The 24,000-nt window shown below is 38.4% G+C and overlaps 1 protein-coding gene across 2 annotated transcripts in view; it reads left to right on the forward strand.

The window, feature by feature from the left end:
- Positions 1 to 24,000, forward strand: part of urb1 (URB1 ribosome biogenesis homolog) — a 427,266-nt gene that overhangs the window by 330,187 nt on the left and 73,079 nt on the right. For both annotated transcript variants that reach the window (XM_051925732.1, XM_051925734.1), the window contains 3 exons: positions 12,254 to 12,364; positions 12,465 to 12,528; positions 12,970 to 13,138. In XM_051925732.1, the coding sequence (XP_051781692.1) occupies positions 12,254 to 12,364; positions 12,465 to 12,528; positions 12,970 to 13,138 (344 nt within the window). The remainder of the gene's footprint in view (positions 1 to 12,253; positions 12,365 to 12,464; positions 12,529 to 12,969; positions 13,139 to 24,000) is intronic.

Below are 24,000 nucleotides of genomic sequence, written 5' to 3' on the forward strand. Positions count from 1 at the left end.
ACGGCTTTATTTATTGTTAGCTAAGACCCATCACTTAAAAGTTTCTTGCAACAGCAATTTTAACTCCGTTACAAAGTGATCCAAAGTCTCGTTTATACCTCGTGTCTTCTCATTAAACTTGTATGTCGCGAATATGGTATTGCAAACGGCAGCGGGAGCGTTTCTATAAACTTAATTTAAACGTACAGTTTACACCGTGCTTTGTTTCCGCAGTAGCTGCACTTATGAATATGCTTGTATGCGTCACTCGCTCGCTTCTTATTGTTTCGCTGCCTTCTCAATTGTGTAATGAATGTTTTCTTCAGCGCTCTTTGGGGCTCTTCCTTGTTTTCTACGTACTGCGTTCACAGTCAGTTCACGTGATTATGTGGGAGGTGTGATGACGCGATACGCAACTCCGCCTCCCACAGCCATCGAGCTGCAGTCTATTACAGTATATGGACAAAAAAGAGGTTCCAGTTATGACCACTACGCGTAGAATTTCGAAATGAAACCTGCCTAACTTTTGTATGTATGCTGTAAGGAATGAGCCTGCTATATTGTATGTGTATATATATATATATATATATATACAATATAGCCCCTGAGGAACACCACTCTTAACCACTCTGCCAATTATGATAGGGTTCCTCACACCATAACCCTCCATTTCCTGTGTCCGAGCCAGTTCTGCCAGTTCTGCACCTGTCTACACACCACACCCTGAACTCCCACTTATTTTTAGTTTGATTCCAACCTCTCATGTGGCACCTTATCAAATGCTTTCTGAAAGTCTAGATAAATAATATCATTTGTTCCACTTTGATTGTATCCTTTTGTTGGTTCCTCATAGAGTTCCATCATGTTGGTACAAAATGATCTCCCTCTACTTTATGGGGATGCAGACTTTCTCAGTCTCCTGGAGACCTTGGCCAAGAAGCTGTCCACCAACCTGACCCTCCATAGACATTCCACAGCTGAATCAGTGCTAGGCTGGCAAATCTGATGAAAGGACCCTTCTACCCAATGATTCCAGTGCTTTATCAGAGATCACTTTTCTATACCCAGGCAAACAAGTTTGCAGTAGAGCAGTGGCACCAAGTGCCACATATGAGTATTGAGAAGAGAAACAAAATAGGCGAGTATTATCAACAGCTTATAAATTTCACATTAGTGAAATGAGATAAATGTGATCTGTGAAAGATTTTAAATTCAGTGAATGCTTTGCACACACAGGGATAGAATATATTACATGCATGGCTGACCTAAACTCCTTTTCTGAGATGTTCATATAAAGATCCTTTTCCCGCCATATCCTAGGGTCTTTGAAAGGAGTATTCTTTGAGATGTTTTTTATGTATTGTTGAGATGCTGCCTGAGTCTTCAGGACTTATCAGTATTTGTTTTGGAATAGAATTGGGTTGGAGGTGTGGAAGATGGGTAGGTCTCTTTTAGTAAATTTCTAATTTGAAAATAGTGGAAAAATTGTGGTTCTGGGAAGTAAAGTTGGAAGTGTAATTGCTCATAAGATGCCAAAACATTTATCTATAAACAGTTCTAATACAGTTTTAATACCAGATATTTTTCCAAAGATGAAATACAGTGTAGGCTTGAGAGGGTTGAAAAGGGTGATTATCATGTGGAGGAGCAACAAATAAATGCTTCTCTGCCTTGAAGTGCATCCTGCATTAGTTCCATACTCTGATTAATTGTTGGACAATTGGATTTTTGGTATAATGACAATAATTAGCATTTACTGGAGCACAAAGCAAGGCATATAAAAAAGTACAACAAGATTTTACAGTATTTCCATTGCAGACCAGGCTTGTGTAAATTCATCAATTTCTGTCAATTTCCAAGTCTTCATAGTGCCATGCTACCTTCTGCTTTAGGTCCTTTTAGAGTCACCTTTTCAATACACGGACATCTCAAAATCCTGTTAAATGAGATTATAATAGAGTCAGGTTTCTTAAAGAATGATTTATTAATGTATATAGAGATGCTCAGAAATAGAAAATGAAGCTTTGGAAGGATATTCATTTTGATAGTATTGATTTTTGAATAAAAGCACACTTGTTTTGTTGGTTTGTTAGAGACCCAAGTCAAATGTATGTTTTTATTATATAACAGTAACAATAATAGCAGCCCACCACTCAAAGCGCTAAATGCAAGAAGGATCTGGGATCAAACTGGCAATGTCTTGATTACAAAACAGCAGTTCTTACCCCTGCACCAGCAAAGCTGATATCTGTGAGAGTGCCACGTTTCCACTGTGAAAATGCAAGCACACAAATGCATGCAAATGTCTTTACTTCGTATCGATTGATATTTGGGTTTCTGTTTTCACACATTGACAGCAATATGTAAATTGAAGAATTTATTTTTCTTTGGTTTTATTCTTGAATAAAAGCACGCTTGTTTTGCTATACCTTTTGTGACAGTATCTATTTGATATTTGGACTCCAGTCTTCACACATTATACACTTCACATCAACATTTTGTCACTACAGTAATCCCTCGCTATATCGCGCTTCGCCTTTCGCGGCTTCACTCCATCGCGGATTTTATATGTAAGCATATTTAAATATATATCGCGGATTTTTTGCTGGTTCGCGGATTTCAGCGGACAATGGGTCTTTTAATTTCTGGTACATGCTTCCTCAGTTGGTTTGCCCAGTTGATTTCATACAAGGGACGCTATTGGCAGATGGCTGAGAAGCTACCCAACTTACTTTTCTCTCTCTCTTTCTTGCGCTGACTTTCTCTGATCCTGACGTAGGGGGATTGAGCAGGGGGGCTGTTCGCACACCTAGATGATACGGACGCTCGTCTAAAAATGCTGAAAGATTATCTTCACGTTGCTACCTTCTGTGCAGCTGCTTCCTGAAGCGACATGCTGCATGGTGCTTCGCATACTTAAAAGCTCGAAGGGCACGTATTGATTTTTGATTGAAAAACAAACTCTCTCTTTGTCTTTTCCTGACGGAGGGGGTGTGAGCTGCCGCCTTCAACAGCTTTGTGCCGCGGTGCTTCGCATACTTAAAAGCCAAACAGCCCTATTGATTTGTTTGCTTTTCTCTATCTCTCTGACATGCTCTGCTCCTGACGCGCACTCCTTTGAAGAGGAAGATATGTTTGCATTCTTTTAATTGTGAGACGGAACTGTCATCTCTGTCTTGTCATGGAGCACAGTTTAAACTTTTGAAAAAGAGACAAATGTTTGTTTGCAGTGTTTGAATAACGTTCCTGTCTCTCTACAACCTCCTGTGTTTTTGCGCAAATATGTGACCCAAGCATGACAATATAAAAATAACCATATAAACATATGGTTTGTACTTCGCGGATTTTCTTATTTCGCGGGTGGCTCTGGAACGCAACCCCCGCGATGGAGGAGGGATTACTGTATAACTATAACTAGGGGTGGGCGGTATGACCAAAATTCTATATCACGGTATTTTTCTAAATTATCTCGGTTTCACGGTATTCAACGGTATTTTTTTCCCCATGCATGAGTGGATGTTAACCACATTTTCCACTGCAATTACTGGCTAAGAATAACCTATTCCACTGTCAAGAGCATTGTACATCGTACAAAAAAACATTTCAATGTGCACACAAGTATTAATACAGGTTTGCATGGCCCCATAAAGTGATAGTTTTCAAGGGGGTGGCACTAATGAAGAGAAGGAATCACATTGCATGACAAAATATAGAACCTTTTTATTGAACAAATTTTGCAAAAACTTAAACTGTAATTTTGACAACATATTTTCAACCACTTAGTAAAGTATCTAGAAGTGCTTGTCAAAACTTGTATTGCACTGAATATGCCTTAGAAAAGGAATAAATAGTAAATTTTTTTTGTAAACCAACTATACTTTCTGTTAATGTTAACAATCTCTGTCCACTGACATGTTAAAGTGACTTTTTAAACAACTTTATCATCATTAAACTGCATAATATTTAAACTAATAAATAACATCAATAAAATAAATAATAGTATTATTACTGATAGTTGCACTATTATTTCAGGGCTTCAAGCCCAGGTGCATTACACAGTATTCACCAAATTAAAATAAAATAAAACAAGTGCAACTTGGTGATGACATCTTTACCAACTGAACCATCATTTAGGCAAACTGCATTAATATGGACCTTGCTTCAAGCTAAGCTATATGCATAAATAATAAAACTGCAACTTGCATTTATAATGCTATTTGTGGTATAGCCCTACGGAATCGTATTAGGGCCACGGTGAAGAAAAAAAAAATGGACACAGGGAAGAAAAAAACAAACTATATGTCTAGAATAAAGTCAACATTTCCACTTTATTCTCGCCGTTTATGTCGAGATTAAAATCGACATTTCCACTTTATTCTCATAGTTTACTTCATAATTAAAGTAGAATGTCGTAAACTAAACTTCTTCCTAAAATCAATGTTTAATTTACTAGATTTTGTCAAACCCCATCATAAATTAATACTGCACATTAAATGCTTTGTGTTAAGTGTTCCCCGACCCAGTTGTTAATCACTGCGCTTCTTAACACTAGAATTACCAGAGCCTACGAAAAAACTCGTAAATCCGTCCCACCTTAAATCGCGTCTTAAATCCGTTTGCACCTCTCCGCCAGAGTCCTTTGTCATCTAAATGTGCTGATAATGCTACTAGCAGCCAGCTATTCCATCCTCCCACCGACTTAGAATGAACTTCTCTCCTAGCTCAAGCCTTGCCTTGATTTGATTACCTGGGATTGAAGTGGAGTTTTACAGTGGAAATAATTCTAGCGTTATTTGGAATACATGCATTTCATGTGTGTTCCATTTCTATAGTTGGCTGTGCAAACACATTTTTAAAACAGAAACGTTTTTCATATTCTAATAGTAAATGACAAAATGTAGGCATAAACTATATAACGTATGAAGCCTGAAGTCCATATATCAAAGAAACACTTTCACAAAAGGTACAAATAAAAGAACACGTGCGCCTTCATTCAAAAAAAAAAAAAAAAAAAAAAAAGCCGCGTTAGCATGCCACATTGACTCTCTTACTACAACCGCCGCGGTGGCGTAATGGTATCAGCTCCTAACTGGGAATCAGAGGGTGGCGAGTTTGATCCCGCACGGCTCCACTTCGAGAAATTAACTGCTCTTATTCTTACAATTTTAGAATAACAATATAAATTTGATTTCAGTCTGTAACAGGCGGTGTAACTTATGATACTGGTAAAGGTTAGCTTTTTTTTTTTTTTTTTTTTAATTCACTTTTCATTCTAGCAGTCACATTCAGAATCAATCCATACAACCCCATCTGACACAGCTGGTTTCACATAAATAAAAGTGCACTTTTATTCAAGACTATAACCGAAGAATAAAGAAAGCAAGTTACAGTTGGTGGTTGATACAACAGCTTGCGTGGTGCAATGTTAAGAACTGCTGATTTCCGATCCGTGCTATATAAAATCATCACATTCAAATATTAACAGTTCCCACACACCCAAGGTCCGCCATTCCTACATTTACAACGTGTACTTGTTGCAGTGTACACACCTCTCTGTGCTATGGTTCCTATTACAGTGAATGAGTACCTGATACTGTACTTTCTTCCCTGGGGGAAGCTGAGGTCTTAGAACGGAAGTTTGTTGACGCTGTATCATGTTTTCTTTTTCCATCGCCTTTTCCTGTAAGAAGCGACGACGAAGTTCCTCTGCAAGGTGAGCCATGAACACTCTTCTTTTCTCAGCGGACCCCGTGCATGCCTTATACAGTACGTGTGCGTTCATCGCTGCTAGGTCAAGGATGTTGTACAACACAGCAACCGGCCACCTGCGTGTTCCTGTGCGCACTGAACAAGCACGCGCCTTCTGGTCCATGATGTCAACGCCACGCTAGGGAAAAAAGATAGACAAATATATGTGACATTTTGAAGAAATCATTTTATCACCAGAAGAGCACCAGAATACTTCGTCACACTAATATTTTTTTCATTAGCATACCTTCATGTGGTTGTAGTCTGTGACCGTGTTTGTTTTTTTTTTTTTATCTTGCCCAATCTCCACATCATGGTGCATTGTGCTGAGAATGCAGACAGACTTCATCTTTTTGGGCACATGCACTGTCAGCATGGCACTGGGAGATCTAAACACCAGCGTGGAGAATTGTTCGTGTACTGAACTGACTTTAGCTGCAGGTGGAAGTTCCCGTCGCACTTTATTCATGGTGCCAAGCAGAGCTGTATTGCGGTGCAGCAGTCTATTAGCCAGCGAAAGTGACATGAAGAAGTTGTCTGTTGTTACGGTTCTGCCTTTTTGGATTGCGGCAGATTTGGAGACAAAGTACATGTGCAATGCCACTCCTTATTTAGGAAAAGATCCCAGTCGTCCCACGGGAGAAAGACTTTCCGAGTCTGTGGTCATAAAGCTTATGGAGCCATTTCTGGACAAAGGCAGAACCGTAACAACAGACAACTTCTTCACGTCACTTTCGCTGGCTAATAGACTGCTGCACCGCAATACAGCTCTGCTTGGCACCATGAATAAAGTGCGACGGGAACTTCCACCTGCAGCTAAAGTCAGTTCAGTACACGAACAATTCTCCACGCTGGTGTTTAGATCTCCCAGTGCCATGCTGACAGTGTATGTGCCCAAAAAGATGAAGTCTGTCTGCATTCTCAGCACAATGCACCATGATGTGGAGATTGGGCAAGATAAAAAAAAGAAAAACAAACACGGTCACAGACTACAACCACATGAAGGTATGCTAATGAAAAAAATATTAGTGTGACGAAGTATTCTGGTGCTATTCTGGTGATAAAATGATTTCTTCAAAATGTCACATATATTTGTCTTTCTTTTTTCCCCAGCGTGGCGTTGACATCATGGACCAGAAGGCGCGTGCTTGTTCAGTGCGAACAGGAACACGCAGGTGGCCGGTTGCTGTGTTGTACAACATCTTGACCTAGCAGCGATGAACGCACACGTACTGTATAAGGCATGCACGGGGTCCACTGAGAAAAGAAGAGTGTTCATGGCTCACCTTGCAGAGGAACTTCGTCGTCGCTTCTTACAGGAAAAGGCGATGGAAAAAGAAAAGATGATACAGCGTCAGCAAACTTCCGTTCTAAGACCTCAGCTTCCCCCAGGGAAGAAAGTACAGTGTCAGGTGCTCATTCACTGTAATAGGAACCATAGCACAGAGAGGTGTGTACACTGCAACAAGTACACATGTTGTAAATGTAGGAATGGCGGACCTTGGGTGTGTGGGAACTGTTAATATTTGAATGTGATGATTTTATATAGCACGGATCGGAAATCAGCAGTTCTTAACATTGCACCACGCAAGCTGTCGTATCAACCACCAACTGTAACTTGCTTTCTTTATTCTTCGGTTATAGTCTTGAATAAAAGTGCACTTTTATTTATGTGAAACCAGCTGTGTCAGATGGGGTTGTATGGATTGATTCTGAATGCGACTGCGAGAATGAAAAGTGAATTAAAAAAAAAAAAAGAAAAGCTAACCTTTACCAGTATCATAAGTTACACCGCCTGTTACAGACTGAAATCAAATTTATATTGTTATTCTAAAATTGTAAGAATAAGAGCAGTTAATTTCTCGAAGTGGAGCCGTGCGGGATCGAACTCGCCACCCTCTGATTCCCAGTTAGGGGCTGATACCATTACACCACCGCGGCGGTTGTAGTAAGAGAGTCAATGTGGCATGCTAACGCGGCTTTTTTTTTTTTTTTTTTTTTTGAATGAAGGCGCACGTGTTCTTTTATTTGTACCTTTTGTGAAAGTATTTCTTTGATATATGGACTTCAGGCTTCATACGTTATATAGTTTATGCCTACATTTTGTCATTTACTATTAGAATATGAAAAACGTTTCTGTTTTAAAAATGTGTTTGCACAGCCAACTATAGAAATGGAACACACATGAAATGCGTGTATTCCAAATAACGCTAGAATTATTTCCACTGTAAAACTCCACTTCAATCCCAGGTAATCAAATCAAGGCAAGGCTTGAGCTAGGAGAGAAGTTCATTCTAAGTCGGTGGGGGGATGGAATAGCTGGCTGCTAGTAGCTTTATCAGCACATTTAGATGACAAAGGACTCTGGCGGAGAGGTGCAAACGGATTTAAGACGCGATTTAAGGTGGGACGGATTTACGAGTTTTTTCGTAGGCTCTGGTAATTCTAGTGTTAAACTGACTTCCTCCGCACTAAGAGGAGACAGCGATCACCGCACAGAATCCATTCACTTCATGATATTCCAGCTTTCTGAAAATTTAGAATGCTAAGATAAATACTTGATATCATTTTCATGATGAAATGTATTAAAGCAGGTATTAAACATGCATGGTAATGAGGCGGTAGTGCTGCTCCCTCGCAGTAAGGGGTCCCCAGGTGTATGTTCAGTGTAGAGAACTTTATGGCAGGTGTGACGAGGCTCCAAAAAACTGGATGTATGAATGGGTATCGCAAATATTGTGTAAATGTTGGGTTTGTGATCTGCTGGTCGGAGACACGAACACAGAATTCAATGCATGTTCTTCTGAGCGGGCTTTCTTTATTGCATGCATGCTGTCTCTATCTGACATACCAAAACCCCAGTTCCTATCCTTCCTTTTTCTTTCTCCACATAACCAATCACCACACGATAAACGTCTTTGTGAAATTAAAACTAGTTATAAACTTAACGCCCGGAATGTTCAGAAGTTTAAAAATATCTTCGTTATAAATGTTTAATTATGCCATCCATTCAGGGTTGCGCCCATCCCTGAATGAGTCACCAGCACATCGCAGGATGAATACGAGCAAAACATACACTAGCAGGGTCAATATAGCATAACAAAACCCCACATCCTACATGACTTTAAAAGGAAACTGAAGCACGCCGAGTAAACCCACCAGAAACACATGCAAATGCAAGGCAGGGTACACCCGAGACACCCTTGCTGCGAGGCAGCAGTGCAACCTCCATGCCCCCATATGATTAATGCATGCTTTAATGCATTTCACCATGAAAATTATATCAAGCATTTATCTTAGCATTCTAAATGTTCAGAGACCAGAAATGTTCATGAAGTGAATGTATTCTGTGCGGCGATCGCTGCCGGCGCCTCCTCTTAGTGCAAAAGGAAGTCAGTTTAAGAAGCTCGGGGAACACTTAACACAAAGCATTTAAGTTGCTATATAACTTTTGACGGGGTTTGAGAAAATCTAGTAAATTAAATATTCATTTTACGATGAAGTATAGTTTACGATGTTCTACTTTAATGACAAATTACAAGAATAAAGTCAACATGTTGACTTTAATCTTGACATAAACTGCGAGAATAAAGTCAACATGTCGACTTTATTCTCGTCATAAGCGTCAAGATTAAAGTGGAAATGTCGAGAATAAAGTCAACATGTCGTCACATTATTACACAGTACCCAGGTACATTACACTGTATTGAAAACAGATAAAACAAGTACAACTTGGCTTGCAGTATTATCCAGTAGTATAGAAACAGTATTTACACATTTGAACATAATGGTCCACATCCGACCTTTTAAAACGAAAGTATCTCCAGGCAACGGACATGACTCCTTTTTTTTGGCAAAAGTTCTTCTGTGTCATCATGTTCAACTTTATCGTCAGCTTCAGTTTCGGAATGTTCTCTATCCATTTTCACCGTGCAATACCTACACTACCACTACCTATTTAGTGGTGTAGCAGTGAAAAAGAGCCCCCGCGCAACAAATCTGTGTTTAGCGGTGTAGCAGTGAAAAAAGTTCCCACTTGAACAGTTTCCCGCTGCGCCACGTTCTGAACATCGTTTAGGCAATTTAAACCGGTGTTGAGGTATAAGAAAAATCCATATCATAAAAAAAATAAAAAACAGTTTTCGGTATGAATTGGTATAACGCCCAGCACTAACTATATCATGAAAAAAATTTCTGTTTTAGTTTTAAGTTCAAAATTTCTTGTCATCCTATATTTACACAGATCGTTTTAGACACGGAAAACACACCTGAAATGTATGCATTTCAAATAACGATATATTTTTTGTGTACAATTCTAGACACCTCACTTCCAGATAAACAGACTTCAGTTGTGAGTATTTTGTGTCTGACTTCAGCTGCCTTGGTGGGGGATGGGATAGCAGGTTACCTGCCTGCAGCCGATTGATATATTTGCAACACAAATGCAATATCAGTGCACAATTAACTCTGTGATGAGCAGCTGCGAATAAAATTAAGGTGGTCTGGCATTATGAATATTTCTGCAGGTTTCAGGGATTTTTGTGTTAAAGACCTAATTTGTCTAAGTAAAAGGGCAGTAATGTATCTTTGTGAAGAAGAATAGATAGATACATGGATAAGTGGTTTTTAACTGTTTGTTACTCTTTATAAGCCTGGTCTGTAATCCTTCCCTAAAATATCTCCATACTTTTAAAATTTCTGGTTTTAGCAGGTAATAACAGTAGTCACTTAGATAAGAGGTCTAGACACAAAAGTTCACGAACATTTTCAGACTGAAGGGTTTGATAATAATAAGTCCAACTAAGCTGTTAAAACTTGCAGAAATGAATGTGGGTCATTTTCACAAACATTTGGCCTCCCTCCTGGAACTGATAAAATCACAGTAACTTTAAAGGGTTTAAGTGTAATATTGATTTATAAAAGAAATCAATCACCTTGCTTGTTGCACCTTAAAGAGTGAAACAGTCCAACACTAAAACGCTCTCAATATCAAAATAGGGAACTTTCACAGATTCATCTATCTTTACATTGTTATTTGTTTGTCTGTGCCAGAGAAATTTTTTTTTTTGGTTAGATATCATTTTGTCTTTCCTAACTTTGCTGTAAAGTGACAGTTCTGTGTTTTGCTTTGATTCTTTGTTACTTGAGGCAAGACTATTGAAGGTGCAGAAAAACCCTTTATTTTCTGTTGTAATTTTTTAAATGTAAATGAAAAGTGAAACAAAGCCTTGTGTTAAGCAACACAGAATCCTGTATGCCTTTCTTTAAATTATTTATGTAAACAGTAACATCAATAATTTAAATGAGCTATTGTCAGTAATTTTAAATAACTGAACATTAGAGACAATAATATTAGTAGATGTTCACATCTAGTTGTATATGTACTACAGGGTAGGATTCAAAAGTAATGAGCCTCATTTTGTTCTGACACGAACGTACCTCGCCGCGCGCCCCACTTGCCAACGATGGCGACGGTGGGTGTTGGCTTCACAACGCAACGGAGCTCGAAGCGGTAGGATCGGCCTTGACGGGAACCCCTGTGCGGTAGTGCGTTACACAGCGGAATGGAAAGTTCGTTAGAGCAACGGTACGCGTTGAAGACGAAGACCATGCTCATTGAAAAGAAGCATCGCGCGCAAGCAAAGGGACATCAAGGACAGGTGGAAGCTTCACCACGATAACGCGCCCAGCCACACCGCCTTCATCATGAGCACCTACCTGGCCCGGGTGAACGTTCCGGTGGTCCCCCAGCCTCCCTACAGTCCGGACGTGTCGCCTTCTGACTTCTTCTTGTTTCTGCGCTTAAAATCAGCGCTGAAAGGAAAACGCTTCGACTTGATCGAGGACATCCAAGCAAATGTCAGGGCAGCCCTTGCAGCCATCCCGGAACAGGCCTACGTGGACGCTTTCGAGTCATGGAAAAGCCGCCTAAAAAAGTGTATTGATGCAGGAGGTGCCTATTTTGAAGACTATTAATTAGTTGTACCGATTTGCTCAATAAATTTGTCTTTTTGAACAAAGGCTCATTACTTTTGAATCCTACCCTGTATCTGTGTTTTAGATGGATAACCATTCAAACACCATTTACTCCTGTAAGTTTTAATTATCTCACTAGGACTCTCCCTTTCTTCTTAACAGGTACACTGTAGCCAAGCCACATGTTAGGAATGATCCTGAGTTAGGTTCCCCCCACATAGCAACAGATGAATAGGCACTTCGCCACCAAACATTGGCTGTGAAGACTTGCAGTCAAATTATGCCTCGAACTAGTTCAGTTTTAGGTCTTTCCAATTTTTGTGACAGTATTTATTAGAAATGTGTGGCATAGTGATGCAGTGGTTGGTGCGGTCCTTTCGCAGATCCAGTATCCCAGGTTTAAATCTCTCAATCAGTCATTGTTCATGTAGAGTTTGCGCATAGTCCCAAAGCAGGCTCCTCCCCCCATAGCTTTGAATTTGATTAAGCAGGTTTCAGAATACAATGTTAATGATTTTTTATTTTGGTACTTCTCTTTGTCATGAATTAGAGTCAATCATAGACATCTTGCTAACTGTCGTAAGGAGGTGTGGTCATGTCTGTGAGATGAGTCACATTGCTGTTATTCTGGGAGCTTATGGAGCAAGTTTAAGTAGACAAGGTAAGTATAAATAGTGCACAAATGATTTTTTGATATATATCAAATGATTTTGATATATTTAAAATGATGCAGAAACAGTATTTTTCACATTTTATTTCAGACCAGAAATTGCTACTTTTGCTTCGTTGTTACGAACAGAATGGTGTTAGTCTAGCAGAATTTGGGTGAGTAGAAATGAACATTTTTACTCTTCGATATAATTAGTTTGGTAAAATTAATTTTTTATAGGTAAACTTTTATAGGTAATCAGATTTACGTAACAGTTCTTGGAACTTCCTTGTTCAATATTAGCTTTTCACACTCTTATGAAAGAATTTTGGCCCATTCTTCCTTTCAGGACTCCTTTAACTCATGGAGTCAGGTGTTGTTTGTCAAATATACAGTATATTTTTGCTTGAAAACCTTCATTGTCAAACATCTGCAATAATAGTGGAAATCAAAAAGGTATTAAATACTCTGTATGTATACATTGTGTGTGATATGTCTGCTAATTTGAAATATTTCTATTAAAATATAAAGATTTCTCTCTCACTCATTTACAACAATTTATAGACTTTTTTATTTTTTCATGTGATTATTCTTTCTAATGTTGTCTTCTTAATTAGAGTTTTACTTTGGGGTCCAGCCGCAGTTGAGTTTCAGAAAGCAAGGAAGAGCTTGGGGAAGTCCATTTGGCAGCAACCTAGTACAGATCAGATTCTGACTTTACTGGATAAGGACAAAATGCATCAAACTCTGTTGAACTTTCCACAGTATCGTCATATCTTACCTCAGGTATCTATTGACCTTTATTCTTTTTTTTTTTATTTGAATTTTCAATCAATATAGCGATTATCTTCGTAATAGAAAATTTAGTTTTAACATTGATTAAAAAAATTAATGTATTTTTTTTTTGTCAAAATACCATTGAGATAAAATATTGTGTATAGTTGACTTAGAATGTGATTAAAGTATCAGAAAAAATCAATGCTTTCCAAAGTATAGTCTCTTGTATATGGAAGCATACTGTCTACAGTTCTACAGTATGAAGCACTGTATTTGCACTGTAACTGCAATGTTTTTCACACTTTCTATATATCAGAGATAAATGTTAGAGTGACAATCAAGTATGTCTTTTCATAAACCTGAAAGTTCTTAAAATTAAAAAGAAAAGTGGCAATACGCTGCAATATTTTGACAAAGTGATGAAAATTGATAAGCTGTTGTTGCATAATTGAAGGACTTTATCATTTTTAAGGAGTCTTTAACCAAGCAAAAATAGAATTCCCTTAAAGAAAGTAATTATATAAATTGATGCTTTAAGATCTACTACATTTGCAAAGCTAATGTTTTCATATGACCATTTTCAGTATTATTTTACATTTTAGTATGACCAAATTATTTTATATGCATTTTACCCAAGAATTGCTTCTGACAAAGATCAAGTACGCATTTACAATTTTCATTGAACAGTAAAGTCTCAGATGAAAACTAGCACTTCTGTGTTTGATATTCCTAAATATTGTTGTTTAGCTGAATTAAATGTTACAGGACTTTTTTTTTTTTTTAATATCTTGTAGTATTTTGCTAAATTCCTGAAAGTTGTATTTATAAATATGGTCGTCATCTTTTGTGCGTATTTATTTTACCAAAAAGTATAAGCTAATGTGGAGCATTTCAATATCAAAGACATACAATACAATACAACACAACACAATTTATTTTTGTATAGCCCAAAATCACACAAGAAGTGTTGCAACGGGCTTTAACAGGCCCTGCCTCTTGACAGCCCCCAAGCCTTGACTCTCTAAAAAGACAAGGAAAAACTCCCAAAAAAACCCTTTTAGGGAAAAATGGAAGAAACCTTGGGAAAGGCAGTTCAAAAAGAGACCCCTTTCCAGGTACAGTACTGTGCAAAAGTTTTAGGCAGGTGTGAAAAAAATGCTGTAAACGAATGCTTTCAGAAATATAAATAATGATTGTTTATTGTTATCAATTTACAAAATGCAAAGTGAGCGAACAAAAGAAAAATCTAAATCAAATCAATATTTGGTGTTACTACCTTTTGCCTTCAAACCAGCATTAATTCTAATAGGTACACTTGCACAAAGTCAAGGATTTTGTAGGATTATAGTCAGGTGTATGATCAACCAATTATACCAAACATGTGCTAATGATCATCAATGTCACACGTAGGTTGAAACACAGTCATTGACTGAAACAGAAACAGCTGTGTAGGAGGCTTAAAGCTGGGTGAGGAACATCCAAACTCTGCTACCAAGGAGAGGTTGTGGAAGACAGTTTCATGTCATGGCAAGATTGAGCACAGCAACAAGACACAAGGTAGTTATACTGCATAAGCAAGGTCTCTCCCAGACAAAGATTTCAAAGCAGACTGGGGTTTGAAGATGTGCTGTTCAAGCTCTTTTGAAGAAGCACAAAGAAACGGGCAACGTTGAGGATCGTAGACGCAGTGGTCGGCCAAGGAAACTTAGTGCAGCAGATGAAAGACACATCAAGCTTATTACCCTTCGAAATCGGAAGATGTCCAGCAGTGCCATCAGCTCAGAACTGGCAGAAACCAGTGGGACTCAGGTACACCCATCTACTGTCCGGAGAAGTCTGGCCAGAAGTGGTCTTCATGGAAGAGTTGCAGCCAAAAAGCCATACCTCCGACGTGGAAACAAGGCCAAGCGACTCAAGTATGCACGAAAACATAGGAACTGGGTGCAGAAAAATGGCAGCAGGTGCTCTGGACTGATGAGTCAAAATTTGAAATATTTGGCTGTAGCAGAAGGCAGTTTGTTCGTCGAAAGGCTGGAGAGCAGTACAATAATGAGTGTCTGCAGGCAACAGCGAAGCATGGTGGAGGTTCCTTAAACGTTTGGGGCTGCATTTCTGCAAATGGAATTGGATATTTGGTCAGGATTAATGGTGTTCTCAGTGCTGAGAAATACAGGCAGATACTTATCCATCATGCAATACCATCAGGGAGGCGTATGATTGGCCCCAAATTTATTCTGCAGCAGGACAACGACCCCACACATACTGCCAAAGTCATTAAGAACTATCTTCAGCGTAAAGAAGAATAAGAAGTCCTGGAAGTGATGGTATGGCCCCCACAGAGCCCTGATCTCAATATCATCGAGTGTGTCTGGGATTACATGAAGAGACAGAAGGATGTGAGGAAGCCTACATCCACAGAAGATCTGTGGTTAGTTCTCCAAGATGTTTGGAACAACCTACCAGCCGAGTTCCTTCAAAAACTGTGTGCACGTGTACCTAGAAGAATTGATGCTGTTTTGAAGGCAAAGGGTGGTCACACCAAATATTGATTTGATTTAGATTTCTCTTTTGTTAATTCACTGCATTTGTTGATTGATGAAAATAAATGATTAACACTTCCATTTTTGAAAGCATTCTTTGTTTACAGCAGTTTTTCACACCTGCCTAAAACATTTGCACAGTACTGTAGGTTGGGCGTGCAGTGGGTGTCAAAAAGAAGGGGATCAATACAATACACAGAATAGAACAAATCCTCAATACAGTATTAAAACCGAAATTTTACAAGTACGGAGCAGAATTTAACAGTTGATGATATCACATAATATTATTTGGATTTGTTTAGAGTCCTGGAGACCTCAGCCATCAAGCTGCCTCCCCCATTTGGCCATTCCACAGCTGAAACATTGCTTGGCCAGCCAATCCAATGAAAGGACCCCTCTACCCCACAATTCCTGTGATCTTCCATCAGGGATGACTTTACCTTAGGCAGGCAAAACACATTTGCCACATTTGAGTACAGAGAAGAGAAACAGAATAGTTGAGGGTTAGTAACAAATTATGACTATCTTGTTACTTATGTTTTAGTGCTAATGACTAACAACAGAGATGCAGTCTGTCCAGTTAATCAGCAGCTCTAGTCAGGATATGCTAAACTGAAGTAGTGAGTCTTCAGCCGGGATTTAAAAGCTGAGCCCATGAGACATGGGTTGATTTCTTGGCCTAATGATTGTCTAAAGAACAGAGTACTTTAAGCAGTGTGAAAAGCACTATATAAATGTTAAGAAATATTATTAAAGGTGCTGATGATAAATTCTTAATTGATTGGTGTCAAGATACACATTTATGGGTGCATTTGATTTTATCTGTAATATCAAACATTTAACACCAAGTGAAAAATAAATATGTAAAACCTTGAGTTCTGGATTACAATAACAATAAACAGTGTGGACCACAAGGGGGGCACGCCAGCCACCCAAACACCTGACATGACAGACACAAGTACCACAAAGTAGAAGGCTTTTGTTACGTGGGAAATGTTTTCTAGTTGTTTCCCACTAACACCAATCACAGTACAGTCTCAACTCCTCCACAGGCAAGGTTCGTCCCTCTTACTCCTGACTCTGGCTCATCTCTGTGAGGCAGCTGGCTCCCTTTTAACACTAGAATCCTTCTTAATCCCAGGTCACCTTAAATTATTTCGCACCTCTCCATCAGCATCTTTTGTTTTGTACAAGCAGCCTGCTATCCCATCCCCAGAATACCAGAGTAACCCCCCCTTCCCCATCTCAACCGACAGAACTGTAGTCAGTCGCAAACTTCTCCCAGCTCAAGTCTCTTTATCGTGGTGTGAGGTGCCTGTAGCCTACGTAAAATGTCGTAATCCCAGGCCAAGATAAACTCGTTTACACCTCTCCATTAGCATCGTTTGTTTTCCAAATGTGTCGATCAGCACAAGCAGCAAGCAGACTGCTATCCCCCACCGCCATAGCTCAAGTTGGACAAAAAGTTCTCCAAGCTCAAGTCTGTTTTATCTGGTTGTGAGGTGCCTGGAGTTATATAGGGTAAGTAATATATTGTTATTTGGAACACATGCATTTCATGTGTGTTCATTGTCTACAGTGATCTGTGTAAAAGGATGACAGGAAATATAAGGCAAGAAATGCTGAACACATACCTAAAGCAAAAACTTTTTCCATGTTATACTAATAATAACGTGAAGTGTATAAGGTGTGAAGACTTTAGTCCAAATATCCAAATATAACCAAAGTAAAAAAAATCATTCAGTTTACATGTTGCTGTCAATGAGTTACAAACCCAAGCTGAAATGTCAATCGACAGAAAATTGATATGTATTCTTGGATGGTGCAGAGGTAAGTACCTGCTGCCATATAACCAAAAGGTTCCAGGTTTGAGTCTATAGACCTTAAGTCAACTAGTACAATTTGTACATTTAACCAGTGCAAATTGTATATAGGACAAGTGTAATTTGTATATATTTGTAATGTACTTTTATTACTATTCCTTTTCTTGTTTTTTAACTTTTATGCCTCACACTGAGTTGACAGTACCTTTAATTTCGTTGTTCCTTTGTATAAGTGACAATGACAATAAAGATTTATCTATCGATCTTTAGTGAGCTGCTATTATTATTACTATAATGTAATAAAAACATACATTTGATTTGAGTCTGTAACACCTGGTGTACATTTTGATTGCTTGTAAAAGTTAGCACTTTTTTTATTATTCAATTTTATTCTGTCAGTGACATTCACGTGGTACAACGAACTTGCCTCTCCCTCTCTGAGTTGATGCTGTTTATCTCTGTTCTTTTCATAAGAGCAGCGATGACCTCAGTTGGTGCTGTGGTTGATGCCTGCTCAGAACTATTTGTTGATTTTGATGTTTTCCAATTTCAAATAATATAAAACATCAATTACCCACTAATTTAAAAGAGAGAGTTAGGATTCTTCCAGTTTAGCAAAATAAGTCTGCGTGCCAATAGTGTAGTAAAGGCAATCACAGTTTGTTTGTCCTTCTCCTCTTTAAGCCCATCTGGAAGAACACTAAACACAGCTGTTAATGGGTTAGAAGGGATTGTGACACCAAGGCTGCCTGAAAAGCACTTAAAAATTTTTGTCCAGAATGATGTTAATTTGATGCAGGCCCAAAACATGTGACCCAGTGAGGCTTGAACTTGATTGCAGTGTTCGCAGGTTGGATCTTGCCCTGGAAACATTTTGGACAGTTTTAAGCGAGACAGATGTGCTCGATATATAATTTTGAGTTGAATAATTGTGTGCTTTGCGCATATGGAGCTTGAGTGAATTGTCTGTATTGCCACCGTTCACTCCTTTTCTGATATGTTGAGTGAGAGATCCTTTTCCCATTGTCCTCATGGATCTTTGAAAGGGAGGGACTGTAAAATAATTTTATATATTGCAGAAATGCTGTCTGAGTCCTCTAAACTGAGGAATATTTTTTCCTGCATAGAGGAAGGTGGGAGATGAGGAAAATCGGGCAGGTTCTGTTTAACAAAGTTTCTAATTTGAAGATAGTGAAAGAAATGTGTTGGTGGAAAGTTAAATTTAGAATGTAATTGTTCATAGGATGCAAAGATGTTGTCTATATAAAGATCTCTAAGTAATTTATTCCCAAATGTTTTCCAGATACTAAAAACTTCATATGTTGACAATGATTGAAAAAAGGTGGTTCTCATGCAGAGGTGCCACAGATAAAAGATTCCCCATCTTAAAATGCTTTTTACATTGGTTCCATATTCTGAGTGAGTGAAGCACAATTGGGTTATTAGTATATCGGCGATAACTTGCATTAATAGGGGCACAAAGCAGGGAATATAAAGAAGTACTGCAAGATTTTATTTCTATTGTGCACCAAGCCTGTGTATGTTCATTTATTTGAGTCCAGGTTTGTATCGCATGTATGTTTGCTGAAAATTGGGTAGAGCCATGCCACCTTCTGCCTTAGGTCTTTCTAGGGTCGCTCTTTGAATACGTGGATGTTTTAAGTTCCAAAAATCTAATTCTCACCTAGAGGATCTGTGCAGAACTTTTTCAAAACCTGGCAGGATCTAATCAGTAATATTTTAGAATAAGCTCTTAAAGCACTGAGGAAGTAGATTCTCTTCCCATTTCTTTTTCATCTCCATGGATCTTTATCTGCCTATTAAACTCATCAATGTATTTAGTTTTACTCTGTTGGCCATGCTCTCTTTCTCGGGGTGGGAGTTGATTTGTTTTCAATCCTATTTTTTGTAAAAAATTGATCAAACTTGTATGGAATGATTACAATAACATTAAAAAAAAAAAAAACTATTTCTTGTACTGGCAATCAAAGATACAATGTCCCGTGACTGCTATTAGACTATCATGCTGTATTTGCACTTTGACAACAAAGACACCCGTGCAGAATGTGTGAGAAACGACAGATTTGCTGCAATTTCAAACATCTGCCAACGTTTTGTTGAGAGCTGTGTTTTGAGTTACTACCCAGGGCAAAAACTTTCCGAGTCTGTGGTCAGAAAGCTTATGGAGCCGTTTCTGGACAAAGGCAGAAACGTAACAACAGACAGCTTCTTCACAGCACTTTCACTCGCTAACAGACTGCTGCACCGCAACACAACTCTGCTTAGAACCTTAAGTAAAATGGAACTATAATAATAATAATAGCAGCTCACTACTCAAAAATGCAGAGTGCCCAGACTCGAGTCTTACCTCTGCGCCATCGAAGAATACATTTTTGTCAATTGACATTTCAGCTTGGGTTTATAACTCATTGAGAGCAACATGTAAATTGAATGACTTTTTAAAAATTTTGTTATATTCTTGAATAAAAGCCTACATGTTTATTTGATATATGGACTAAAATCTTCACACTGTATACACTTCAAGTCATTATTGGTATAACATGGAAAAAGTTTGTGCTTTAGATATGTGTTCAGCATTTCTTGCCTCGCATTTCCTTTCTTCTTACACTTACACAGATTATTGTAGACAAGGAGCACACATGAAATGCATTCTTTCCAAATAACAATATATTATTTACCCTATACAACTCTAGGCACCTCACACCACGATAAAGCGACTTGAGCTGGGAGTAGTTTGAGACTGACTTCAGCTCCGTTGGTTGGGGGGTGGGGGGTTGGCAGGCTGCTTGCTGCTTGTTCTGATCGACACATTTGCAAAACAAAAGATGCTGATGGTGAGGTACAAAGGAAGTTAAGGTGGCACAGGATTATGAGTTTGTTTGTAGGCTTCAGGGATTCTAGTGTTAAGCCGCACCTGGGAACACTCCATGTGGCTCGCTAGCGAGGTCGCGAATTGCTCCCAAGTGTGGCTGAAGCCCAAGGTAGGGATTTGTAACTCTCCCTGGCAACATCCACGAAACCCAACAGGGCTGTGCAGACAAATAGTAATTCCCATACAGCCCTGCAGGAGTCCGTTGCAGTCCAATGGAGCTGCCAAGTAGTAGATCAGGAAAGATAGCGCCCTTCAAAAGCCATCTCCCCCGTCCTTCCTTTAAGGAGGCATCCTAGCTGGGTAAAGATGTTGGCCATTCCTCACAACAGGAATTAAACTACAATAGAATAGTTCCTGTTTGTAGTAGTGGGAAAAGATGTTGAATGATGCGAAGAATATAAAGAGCAAAGAGATGAAAACATCGTATTGTTATAGGATGCAATGCTTTAAACTGATTTATGTTCTCTCTCTTTCACACTCTCTCATTCTGTCTCTCCTTAATTATAGGGAGACCAAGTAAATACATGGTTTACACATCCACAGTTCAACATTTAGTTAATGAGCAGATATTGTTGGTTTCAAATTGTTGTTCACTTTCCAGCTGCTATGTTTTCCAGTATGTTTAAACAAATTTTTTGAGTACTAATTTTGTATTTAGCAATTGGTAAAACCTACACTTGCATTTTACCTGGATACTTTTTAGAACATCCTACTCCTGCACTCAGTGAAGAGTGCTATACCAAAATAAACTGAATTAAATTGAATTCATCTGTTGTGATTGATACTTGGAACACTTGGTTATAGAATATGAATTCTGCACAACTCTGCAGTTTTTTTTTTTTTTTTTAATTAAGCCAAGAGAACCAGCTTTGTAGTGGCTGTATTAATAAGATTAGCAGAACCTAATATACCTATAAAAGTTAGGACTCATTTTTGTTTATGGGGATGCTTAATTTGCAGTGTTAGTGTTTGAAAGTTTTTACTTTTCTACCCAGCAATGGATTTCAATCCAAACTCTTTCGAAAGTGCTTAAGGCATTTTGAAATTATTTTGTTGAAGCCTAACGTAGTAATTTTTCTTTGTTCATTTTTAGAAAGAAAGAAACCTACTCTTAAGAATTAATTTACATATTTATGTGTTTATTGAATTAAAACAAAAAAAAAAATAAAGAACCAGTTATACCAATAATAATAATAATTCTTTACATTTATATTGCAGTTTTCTAACTGCTCAAAGTACTCAGTTCTTTAGACAATAATGCCTCTGCGATATTGGACTATGCTTTGGACTTGGTCATTAATGCTTTTTCATTCTGATTCATTGTTGTTGAGTCGTGTTACTGCTTTGTGTCCTCCCCCATCATAACCTGTCATCTATGGGGGGAGGAGCGAAAGCTTTAGATTCGTCAAAAAATTTCTGGTCTTCGACGGATCTCAACGTTTTAGGGTCCGCTGATACTGAAAACATTGATATCTTGATGATGGGTGTGTGTCTGTCTGTGTGTCACAGTTTCATGAGGACGGTCTAGAGCTAAAACAGCTGGATGGAAAAATACCAAACTTGAAACTTAAGCCTGTTATTTACATTTACATCATTTAGCAGACGCTCTTATCCAGAGCGACTTACAACAGTGTTTGTTAGTTTTTTTTTTTTCGCATACCCCTTGGGGTCAGAGCGCAGGGTCAGCCATTGTACAGCGCCCCCTGGAGCAATTACAGGTTAAGGGCCTTGCTCAAGGGCCCAGCAGAGTAGGATCTCTTTTGTTATGAGATTACAATGTGATGATTAGTTTTGAGCCAAATCATGCAAGAGAAAGAGGCACTCTAGAGGAACCCTAAGATGAATTTTTGATAATATCTGAAGAATTAAGACAAATACTGTAATTCTGCAATTAATTATTAATTCTTCTCATCAATTGCTATTGTTATGACCTATTCTATGATCAGAAAGATTAGCATCAGAGCTGCAAATAATTACTAAAATGTTATATTATAGTTAGGGTAACTTGGTTCTTAGGGCACAAAGCCTACTAATACTCATGTCCAAATTTTTGTTTGTTATCGCTGTAGAGGAGTGGGGAGTGTTAGCTGTTTATTTGTTTTTGTTATTTGTATTTTATTTAATATATTACATTATTATTAATTTAATTTGCTTTTTAACTCTGTTTGTGAGTGAGTGTATGCAAATTGTGTCAAGGCTGGTTGTGTTCCTGTAGTCTCCACTGGAAAAATAAATCACCGTCTCTTCGATGGTGTGAATCTTAGTGTCACTGTGACTGCTACGTGTCATTATTTACAGACTATACTGTTACTTATAGTGGTTTTTTGTTCTGGTTTTAGGAACATGTAGTTGTTTCTTATCTAGAAACGTTTAATTTGAAAGTACGGTGAAAATTAATAAATAGTGAGCATCATAATGGAATTGTGATTCGTGTTGCTGCTACATAGTTGTAGAGATGGGTGTTTGATTCCTGGCCTATCAATTAACCATTTGCAGTTTTTGCACATTTAGTCTGGTTAGTCTACTTACTTTCCACACACCAAAAATGTTTATACAAGGTTAATTAGCTAGTCTTTATTGTCTTAACAAGAGAGTGTTATGGTTAAGTGCATGAAAGCAGGTTTTTAAAGGCATTGATGAAGTAGATCTAGCAGAATTCTTTCAACTTAATGGTGAATCACATACTTGATGACACTAGTGGCAATTAATAGGAAATACATTTAAAAGTGAAGCCAGAAAACACTTTTTACGCAAATAGTTATGAGAGTCTAGAGCAAAATAACTAAGCCATGTAGTTGAAGCAGAAAGCTTGACAAATTATGAGAAGTATCTGGATGAGATATTAGGACATCTTCACTATTAGTTAAACAGGAAAGGTTGATGGAATGAATGGTCACCTCTCATTTATCAAATTTAAGATGTTCTTGTGAATGTGTACGGTGATGCACTTGCCTTTTATTCAAGTTTGATTTCTGCCTAGATTGCTTCCATCTCCCTAAACATGTGGGTTCAGAAGGTGGATAGATGAAAGATAGATAGATAGATAGATAGATAGATAGATAGATAGATAGATAGATAGATAGATAGATAGATAGATAGATAGATACTTTATTAATCCCAATGGGAAATTCACATTCTTCAGCAGCAGCATACTGATACAATAAATAATATTAAATTAAAGAATGATAATAATACAGGTGAAAAAAAAAAAACAGACAATAACTTTGTATAATGTTAAATGTTAACGTTTACCCCCCCTGGTGGAATTAAAGAGTCGCATAGTTTGGGGGAGGAACGATCTCCTCAGTCTGTCAGTGGAGCAGGACAGTGACAGCAGTCTGTCGCTGAAGCTGCTCTTCTGTCTGGAGATGACATTATTTAGTGGATGCAGTGGATTCTCCATAATTGATAGGAGCCTGCTGAGCGCCCTTCGCTCTGCCACAGATGTTAAACTGTCCAGCTCCATGCCAACAATAGAGCCTGCCTTCCTCACCAGTTTGTCCAGGCGTGAGGCGTCTTTCCTCTTAATGCTGCCTCCCCAGCACACCACTGCGTAGAAGAGGGCGCTCGCCACAACTGTTTGATAGAACATCTGCAGCATCTTATTGCAGATGT

This window comes from Erpetoichthys calabaricus, chromosome 4, assembly GCF_900747795.2.
Source record: "Erpetoichthys calabaricus chromosome 4, fErpCal1.3, whole genome shotgun sequence".
In the NCBI taxonomy this organism is placed as follows: domain Eukaryota; kingdom Metazoa; phylum Chordata; class Cladistia; order Polypteriformes; family Polypteridae; genus Erpetoichthys; species Erpetoichthys calabaricus.